Source organism: Aspergillus fijiensis, assembly GCF_003184825.1.
Source record: "Aspergillus fijiensis CBS 313.89 unplaced genomic scaffold BO72scaffold_82, whole genome shotgun sequence".
NCBI lineage: Eukaryota > Fungi > Ascomycota > Eurotiomycetes > Eurotiales > Aspergillaceae > Aspergillus > Aspergillus fijiensis.
The window spans coordinates 110,537-120,612 of record NW_024469058.1 but is presented as its reverse complement, the minus strand read 5'-3'; the positions used below and the strand labels follow the sequence as shown (position 1 = coordinate 120,612).

The window sequence follows — 10,076 nt, the reverse complement described above, 5'->3', positions numbered from 1 at the left end:
ACTATCGATGGGGCTGAAAAGAAAAAAAAAAGCTCAGGTATCTATTTTGCCGTGCTAATAATGTATGCTAGCGCCCAGATTTGGTATTCGGCGGGGTACATACAGTAAGGTATTCCTCCCTCCCTCTGTAAGCAATTCGTAAGATATTCTCAAGCACAACAAGCAATCTAAGATAATTGCCGCTATCATGCTTGAGCGTGCCATTCCCAGTCAGCTGTCATTGTTTAAGTCGAAGTTGCAGGGGTCAAATACAGCCTTTTAGTCGGGTACTCCGTGAAGAGGAGCTTTCAAGTATGGACAAACCGAGATGGCTGTAATAATCCTTTTTATTGGTTGCATGACCAACCTTTGATGAGATACAGCAATATTGAAAATATCGAATAGCAAGAGTTGAAACCCCGGGGAGTTGTAGGGAAAGAAAGTATCCCCCTAAACAGGGCGGACAACATGGTAACACATGGTAAAGTAAGGGAGCTAAGCTTCCCCACCATTCACCCAGCCGCCGCTAGTTAAGATACGTACCGCTGCTGAGGACCACCTTTCCAATTGCGCATGAGAAATCATACGTAGGTTTTATTCATGCCTTTTCTGCATTGGGAATGAATTGCTCTGCATGCGCGGGTGCAACCCCTGTGGTGCTTTGGGGGGCGGGGGGTTGCCACACTGTGTAGCAGAGATCTGAATCTTGGAAACGCCAGTGCATCGGCGAAAATACTTGTCGCGTCATCTAATATTCTTCACCGTTATTGCTCAGCTCAGTATCATGCCTCGGATATGTTATCCTATCTGACTTCGCGGAAATTCAGGGTCAGTACTCCGTACTGTGAAATGCCTAAATGATAAGATAACAAAACGCCGTGCAGAAAACATGTAACTCTATTTGTGGGTCTTTGCTTTTCAATATGTCGAAATCGTCCTCAATGATTACTTCCTCTATAGTAACAGTAAGAAAATTCATATTGGCCGGTCCGCCAAGAAGACCGGGCAAATATGATGATCAATCATATCACAGAGCGGTGAGTATTGCACAAGTGAGTGCAACTTAACAGCCGTTTAGCCACCCACCCACGCCATGCGACTGGGCAGATGGTTACAGGAGTACTATGCCACTGATCATGTCCGATCCATTTCTCACGGCCTGAAATATACCTTGCGGTAACTACAGCCTCGATAGGAAGCTTTCAACTCACAACACTTCTCTACACCACGCGGCGGAATAGTATCTCCGTGACCTGGAACTAAAGTGTGGCTGAAGACAATTACGATTACAATACTGCTGGCAAGCATTGCCATCAAGGCTTATCTGCACAAGGGAGCGCAGTTTGGGTCTCATAATATGCAAGGTGATTGGTCCCCTAAGATGGCTACTGGCTCAGTATTCCTCAGTACCCCTCCGTAATTCCAGGAATTCAAGAATAATGTAAGGTATAACTCAACACGTTCGCCGTATCCACAACTACAACAACCACCCTTTTCATTGGATCCCAGGAACATGACGGAGGGGGTGACGCTAACAAAAAGTAGGGTCATGTTTATGCTTATCTACTAGCCATGCAACATGGCCAGAACAACGAACCAGCTTGCCGCCAACATGATGAAGTGGGCGACAATTATTGAGTTCATTATGTCCGGCGCGAGGACTCGAGTTCGATTTAAGGTCATCAAGAGAGCGGACGAGAAAGTTGCAAGTGGAATGACTTCGATATGGGCGGCACATGATATTTGCGAAAAAAAATTGTAGATACTGCTAGCATCATGGCTTTTCTACCTGTTCATTCATTGCATGGTGTCGCGAGTTCCAGATCCAGTTGTTGGCCTCTCGTTCCAGATCGATGGGATTCCCCCTTCTCAGCCACATCCACAGTGCACGAATGCAGCCTCACACAGCGGAGCGAAGTGGGCAGTAAGTGAGGTGGGGATACAATACGGACTCGCCGACGCCGCAGGATCGGCAGTGCAGCCACAGAATGCTTTGCCACCGTGGCACATTGCCTGTTTTCAGCTCTGGACTGTGAACTTATTGCCACTAGTAGGCACTAGCCACATATCAATGCATGTTTTGAAGCTTCAATCAGCAGCAGGGGGATTGTCGGTACACCCAAGGTGGTTATACGGAAGATGTTCGAGTATGTGCTTGTAGCGTCATCTGTTGATCGAATGGTGCTGAACAGACATTTGATCGACTTGAACCACAGCATAACTGACTAACTAGTTACCTGTCGTTTTGCTGACATATCAGGTTCGAGAGCGGCCTCATGAAGGTGACACGGTTGTTGACATTATGGGGCTCTTGACCTAGTAGCTAATTATTCGATTGCCAGAATGCAAAGACAGAAAAGTGAGCCTTCTGCGATGAACCTTAGCTATGGAGTGATTCGACCTGGGCGGAAATCTCGGCTTTCATCACGCGATGGACTTTCTGAGCTGATTGCAACTATTTAACAAAATCTACGGAGTACGTCTCTAAAGCCTAGCGACCGATTACGCCACATCTCCAGTGTCTTTCCTTCAGGTGCTATTATCACACAATACAGCCCCCTACTCCGCTAACTCATAAAAACTGAAAGATGCAATTTTCTAGATGTTCTCTACGATGGTGACTGTCTGAGCGCCCAATCTGCCTTTTGTGGACTACTCCTCACATCATCCACATCGGCGCAGCCTTGCCCCAGTATTATGCCTTGTACGTATATACGCCTTTCAACTGAAAATTTACACGGACCTTCAAGCATTGTTGTGCCTAACATAAACTTTCAAGCAGATACGAGTAAAATTGCTACTGGCTAAATCCTAGATATGCCATTCTTTAGCCTCAACCTCAATGTGTCTACCTTTTATATGACGGTGTTGTACTGTACAGTGCCTTGCGACTCCACAGCTCTGGAGCACGAAGCTAACCAGCGATCCCCTAACCCGACCCCTATGTTGGCAGGCTGACCAAGAACCAAGGTCGATATTTGGTCATGCCTATGACTGCTACGGCATTCTATCTATCATAAAGCACGCAAGCCATGCGGCCCCATTATAGTATGCCTGGCGAGTCAGACACACCAATGATTGGATATGATCTACGGCCATATTGCAAAGTGGCGGTTGGGGTGCTATTCGATGCGATTTAAGAGCCAATGACATTATAACCGGAAATAATACCTCACAACGGTCTAGCCCTAAGCAACCGAACGGAAACATCCCCTCCAGGCCCCAACTCTTACGGCTGAGTGCCGAAGCTATCAAAGAGCTAATGGCAATGAATCGTTAGCCCCCGGAGTCCAGCTTCCCTAGATATGGCTGATGAGCTCGAGTGCAGTGATGATTACCCATACAGAGTGCATGATCGTCTTCTGACCAACCTAGATCGAGACTCGGACGAGATATCTATTTTCGGTGTAACTGTAATATTTATCATGAAGAGGTAGGGGCAGAATCGGTACCTGAAGAAACTGTACTGTCACAACCTAGTACCTATACTGTTAAGTACTGTCCACGATTGTTTTTTGTCTTCTTCTCGTTTGGGAAGCTCCCGACGGCAGACCCTCAGTTCCGACGCCATACGGTCAAACTCCGAGACGTCGGAAATGACCTTGGGTCTTGTAGTAGGTAGTACAGAACAGTACCTGCAAAACACAGGCGCAACCTGACCTCAAGGGGACCGGGTGTGTCTGTCATCCAGGTGTTGTCCTTAACGCCCTTCTCACTGGAGCATACATGATTCATGCCATTGGAGATCCATATGCTTCGACGCGTCATTATTGAGGTGGATAGGATATATCTACGATGGATGCCGGCTTTATCTCCAGATCCAGCCGTCTCCGGCTTGTTGTTTCAGATATCGAGGTGCATCGCCAATGTTTTCAAAGTCTTGACAAATACACGCTTGCGAAGGCCTCCGCGTACGAGACCGCTCTCCGTCCGGTCGGCAAGTATCTAAAAGAAAGCGGATGCTTGTTTGTCACATACGATGCCAGTGCGGCGCAGTGACGTGACCACAGTCAAGTCACGTGATACATGTGTTACATAAGCCCACGTGATGAGCACCTGACGTCTAAACAATGATTGCAGCTAAAGTTGTCTCCCGGGATCAACAAGCCCGGGGACAGACCATGTCGCGATGTCGAGCAATAATGCCAGGGTAGTCAACTCTATTGTATGAATCGAAGCTTCCACACTGCTACTTGTGCTATGCTCCCCGCAATCCCCGAGTATCAAGCGAATCAAGCAGATCGATCTGGAACATGACTTCTTCCGAACAATGGGGGATTTTCCTCCATCGATGCTTGTTGCATCGAATCGACGCAGCAGAGTTCAAAAGCCTATCGCGACTACTGCTGCAGCGCTGCCCAATCACTGAAGCCCTACTGCTAGATGTGCTACTCGAGACGCGACTTAGCACAGGGATCAAGTGGGACCCGCTTCTTCCGCTGTACATAGACTGTCTTTGCAAGATGGGCCTTGTCCAGACGTCGACCGTGTTGAATGCCCTTCTAAAGCATTCTTCAATCCACGACAAACATCAATCGTCATCGGTGGAGGTCTATCCGGGCAAGAAGAGTCGAAGTTGCTACACTCTTATGACGGACATCAGAGTTGTCCAGGATGCTATGCTGTCCGTCTCTACCGGCAGTGTCCCCAAGTCATTTTCAGAAGCGATATCAATCTTCACCGCTATCATCGACTGGATCCAAGCTGTTGTGGCCTGGAACAGCAGTCATATTGACTCTGGTCATCAGAACCCAGGCTTAATCAGTTCTCCCGACGCAGTTTCGCTGTTCGAGTCCTTGGGTATCTTGCTTGCTGCGTTGTCGGGCACTACGAAAGGACTTGAGGTCCTTTCAGCCGACTCCCAGGAAGGTAGGCTCAGATATCCATGCTTCACTATTCCACTACTGACAGGATAATACAGCCTTGAAAGTAAAACTGGGACAGGCTCTGTCGGCATACCTTCCCATCTGTGTTGAAGTATCACTACCACTTCGTAATCGACTTGACAGCCTGCAGAAAGAGTTCAACCTTTACGGTGAACTTCCGGCTAAGCCGTTGGATGTCTCGATGATGGAAGGTGTCAACGTCAATGCGCTTCAGTTTGAGGCGTCAGTTATGGACGGTCCTATGATCAATTCGAGAGCTGGCCTCTTCGTCTATATCAATGCGATGGTACGTATACGTCACACACGTTCAGTAGCTTGATACTGACTAGGTTTTAGCTGGTAGGACGTCCTTTGGTTGATGACAGCATGCTTCTGAACTACTTGTCGAACAGATATGGGGTGAGTGGGTTGTCCAAGGCGCAGCGCTACAATCGCACTAACTGCACTAGGGTCATTATGAAGTTCTTATTGAGGAAACCATCACGGCAGCATTTGACGTGCTTTCGAACGCAAGCTACCGTAGCGAGTCCAACCGGTCGATGTTTCTATTTCGATCGTTCCTCGTGAACAAACTACCTGCCTTTTTTGCCGCCATGCTGGCAGCATCTATGGTTACCTTACAGATGGAACTATGTATCAGTCATGCGCTGGGTCGACTAGATCCAAATACGTTTCCATCCTTTTCGCAGATGTTTACCATGCAAAGCAACACTGCTCTTTCGGACGTGAGGCAGGAATTTCTTTTCGCTTGCGCCTCGCACAAATTGATCCCTGAATCCAGCATCGAGCGACTTCTTGGAGAAAATCCTATGCAAACACTCCCTGTAGGGGGGCCGTATAACAAAGATGATCTTGTCAACCAGATCAATGCTAACCCGGAACGAGCCGAGCACTTGATAGGTGAGATCGAGTCGATGGAGGGAAACGCCGGTGCAATCGTTGGCGCGATCATCGAGGTACGGACCCTCGAACCCTTTCCGAATTGAGAATTTGCGAAACCTTAGCTGACGTGCGTAGGTCATGCACAACCTTTGCAATCAAAAGGAAACGATGACATTGAAGAATATCTGCAACTCACTCTCTCGCCGGCCCCAGGCTATGGATGTCATTCTGTTGTTTCGAAGCACAAAACAGGTGCTGCAACCGTTGTGCTCATTGCTGGATGCCTGGCATTGGGATGAGGATCAAGGAGAAAGCCAGCCTGTCTACGACGAGTTTGGTAGCATCTTACTGTTAGTGCTCGCCTTTACATATCGGTATGGCTTGCGAGCACAGGACCTTGGACTTGGTGGCAGCAATTCATTTTTTCTGCAAATTCTTGGGAGTGGCTCATGCAGTCAGAAACTGGATTCTCTGACCGACAAGCAAAACAAGAACTTGGGGGGCTGGATCACGGCTTTATTCATCGCCGAAGGCATCAGCGAAGAGACAATGTCGGCATGTAGCCCGCAGGAGTTTTATCTTCTTGTTGCTACTCTGTTCAGCCAAAGTCTTGGGGCGTGCGAGGCCGGGAAATTGGAATTCGACACACTCAAAGGTGGAGCTGAATGTAATGCATTCCCTCCGTTAACGTGCGTTTTGAACTAGACTGACACAGACTAGATCTCCTCGAACCTTTTCTTCTTCCATCGCTTGTTCTGGCCTTAAATTGGCTGGGTAACCACATATGGGAAACGGAGGGCGACCCTTCGATCCCCTTGAAAGCTTTACATTCCCTGATCAATCCCACCTCGATATCAGGCGAAGCCAAAGAGATACATCGCACCGTCTTGAACATGACTGCACGCGGGCTGGAGGAACAATTGAAGGATGTCCGCGCCCGACACCCGTCTCGTACGGACATCAAGCCGATCCTTGATGCACTCGAACCATGCTTATCTTTCGAGCGAAGCGGCAGCTGTCACCGGAGTGAGCTAGACTCGTGGACATCACATTCGCCTGGAGGGCTTCTAGGCAGTATACGAAGTGCCTTCCAGTCCCTTGTACTGTGGAGCGCAAGTCCGCACGTCAGTGTTGCACCGCACTCTTACACGCACCGACAACTCGTGACTGGCGTTCTGCTTCTTGGGGCCACGCGCGTTCTAGGGGCCTTGGTTGAAGAACTCAAGTTGCAGACCGAGACTGGCAGCGGTGATATAGCCCTCGATGTTTCAGCGACGCTGATTTGCGCACCTATGGCCGAGTACTTTGCCATCGACCAGAACAATCACTCTCACCAGCCCCTAGATCCTACCAAAGAATCCTTCCCACGATGCCCGATTCTCACCCTCCGGAGCGCTCTCAATCTACTTCATGACAACATACCGAAGATTTCCGAAAAGGATCCATTACGCGCTGAAGTCATCGTCCGGCTGTATCGGCGGGTAAACGCACTCATGACCCCACCGGCCCAGGTCCCAAATTTGGATATGAATAATATAATTCAGCACATGCAGCTTGGCGTCGGAGGCCCTGGGCAGATGGATCTCGACTCACAGGGAGCATCCGGGCATGGTGTCACTGATGACGACGCGGCAAATCTCAATCGCATGTTGGAAAATGCGGCGGCTGCGGCTGCGGTGGGAATGGACGGAGGTCAGACCATGGGTGGTATGGGACTTGAATCGTCGAGTGGACTGGATACGAGTATTGATGATGTTTTGAACGCTGCTGATATGGCGGTTGGGAATCCAGAGTTTCTTGACTTGGATATGGAAGGTCTATTCTAATAGAGGCTGTCCAAGATGGGCTGTACAGTACGGTGTCCGTCGTGGGTCGACTATTTAGCATCGAGCATTGCATTGTACCTTCTGCGCCCCGAACTCAAGTTGTGATCTCCTCTTGCCAAGCACCATTCTGCGTACATGCAGATCAGACCTCCTGGTTCCAGTGTATGATCAGCCCACCAGGCTACCCATCAAGCTCCCACAGAAGAAATGCCACTTACCCTGAGGGAGAAACGTGACAACTCTAGCAAGGAGCGACAAGTATCCTGCCGTAACGGCTATTCGCATAGATACCAATTCGCCAAATGTGTTACATATACATCCTCCACATCGATATGAATTGCCTGTGGGCCAACTGTAAGGTTGCCCTCGCCGTTTCCCTTGCGAATTGATCGGTCAGCCATCTAGTCCAGCACTTTTGCCTGAGCTCATCATGGTCCGTCAGTCTCTTGATAGCGTAAATACTGAACTACTAGCCCAGCTGCCAGTGTCCTGGGATCATTCTCGCGACGTGTTTCCTAAACTAGAATCCAAATCTCAACGTCTCAGCTAAATGTAGACCACCCACACCCCTTCACACAACGGAACTAAATCCTCACCTCGCGTTTCTTGGCCCTTAGGGCTACAGACCATCACTGAAACCCTGTCCCCAGCTTTCCCACGGCTTTGGGGATCCCCGAGCCCGGCAAGACGGTATCCACAAGCGCCCAGGGAAGGAATTCGGGGAGAGGGAGGGCGACGACGGTTGATGCGAGAGTGAGGGTCAGGACCGTGGTGATGAGGGATGTGAGAGAGACCTCCATCATTTGTTTTGTGGAAGGGGTTGAGTTTCACAAAGGGGAGAGTGGTAAGGCTCGTGGTTTGGCAGGAGAGGAGTGGGATTTCTAAAGGGTGTGTGCCGCATCGCAGGGGTGGAAGACAGGAAGAGCTTTCATCAGATTGACCTTGTAGGCCTTCTTATGCTGCTTTCCTGAAATCAGTTTGGAGGAAAGGGATGAAGGCGTAGGGGTGGTGGGGGGGAATACCTTCAAACAAGGGAGTGGCATTGAGGGAAAGACGGAGGGGGGAGGTATGTATGGTGTTTTTGCATGGTGTCTCTGGAGTTGACGCGTAGGATAATTCTCGGATTTACGCGATTGCTTTCACCAAGCTTTGAACTGTCTATGGTAATGGAAGAATAATGATTAAAATCAGGTGGTCTATTGCCCCAAGTACATTCTAAATCGTGGGTCATAGCGTTAGTGAGAACCTCGGGTGCGTTCCGGGAGTTTACCTGGGCGAGTCGCGCCAGGTCATCCTCCTGATAATTGATAAGTTTTAAGCTGTCCAAGTATGTCGAAGCATACCTTAATGTGGGTACTTTGTAGATTTAAGCCCGATTCTTCATGTTTGCTTGAACATTGATCAAGTCGGACACTGCAGGACTACATCTGTAGCAACCGGTTCCGCGCACGCGTACTTCCAAGTTTTCTGCAGCTTCTTTTCTGCATGCTGCACAATTGCAAACCACTGACGAATTGATGTTATCTAGGGAAGGTTAGCTCGATTATCTCGACTCCGATCGCCCTAAGTGTGCAACAAGCCCCCGCCCCGATGTGACAATGCACTCTCCTCTGCATTCCAAGTCACACGGCACGTGAAAGGGGGCAGCAGCTGTCGATTGTCCCGTTTCCAGTGGGCAATTCTTCCACGAGTGAGTCTGCACGATTACTCGTGCTTGGGCTTTGACTTATTTGCCATGGCCCCTCTCCCGATGCAAGAGCTGCATTAGTCTTACTTCTAGCCTCCGACGGCCGGCAAGTGCTGGTCTGCAATGTTGAGCAGCGTCTTCCAACAATGTAACCAGACAGAAGGCGACTCCCAGTCACGGAATATTTACCGGCAGACCCGACACTTCTTCTCAAGGTCTTCTTCAGCCTCTGAAGATGAGACTACTGGGGGTCAGATAGTCTTGCAGCACGCTCTGACCTGTCCCGTTTTCCGTCGTGCGGTATTGATATCGAGTCCGGATTGCTTGTACGACAAGGGTCTCGATCACAATGGTATCACAATGGTGATGCTTGACATCTCTCACCGCAACCTCAAGCATGTAGGGATGCTTTGATTGACGGCAGCTTCAGTCGCACCCTGCTTCTCATCATCACCGCAGGTCAAGCCAAACCCAGCAAGTCTTCCGTTCATTAGTGCAGCCAGCCCTGTCTGCACTCCACACTGTCCGATCATAGCAAACTGACAGCTACCAAATAAGTATACGCTGATCCTTCGGCTGAATATCCTATCAAGGCAGCCCGCCCAGGCGCGAAACCCAAGACTTCACGTACACATGCAGAATCCCAATTTGTCCTATGCCGACCCTGATTCTTCACGTCGCGCGGTCGCTCGTGCAGGATTGAGCGATCAGCAATGAGTGGAGATACACGCGAGGCATTGGTCCGTGTTCATCACTAATGCGTTCGTCGGCATACTGCTCGGCACTAGCTGAAGGTGAGGATCCACCCATCCACAA

At 49.5% G+C, this 10,076-nt stretch overlaps 2 protein-coding genes across 2 annotated transcripts; one reads left to right on the top strand and one right to left on the bottom strand.

Moving 5' to 3' along the window:
* The first annotated feature begins 4,088 nt into the window (after positions 1-4,088).
* Positions 4,089-8,029, top strand: nut1 (putative RNA polymerase II mediator complex subunit Nut1). Its single transcript, XM_040950421.1, has 6 exons — positions 4,089-4,848; positions 4,901-5,151; positions 5,202-5,264; positions 5,315-5,821; positions 5,883-6,414; positions 6,468-8,029. Exons 1-6 carry the CDS (start codon positions 4,233-4,235, stop codon positions 7,571-7,573), a joined length of 3,075 nt encoding a protein of 1,024 aa, XP_040796130.1. The 5' UTR covers positions 4,089-4,232; the 3' UTR covers positions 7,574-8,029.
* Positions 7,888-8,620, bottom strand: BO72DRAFT_453045 (uncharacterized protein). The gene is made up of 3 exons (XM_040945890.1): positions 8,596-8,620; positions 8,170-8,535; positions 7,888-7,950 (listed from the first exon to the last, which is right to left on the bottom strand). Exon 2 carries the CDS (start codon positions 8,371-8,373, stop codon positions 8,203-8,205), a length of 171 nt encoding a protein of 56 aa, XP_040796129.1. The 5' UTR covers positions 8,374-8,535; positions 8,596-8,620; the 3' UTR covers positions 7,888-7,950; positions 8,170-8,202.
* Positions 8,621-10,076: the final 1,456 nt, after the last annotated feature.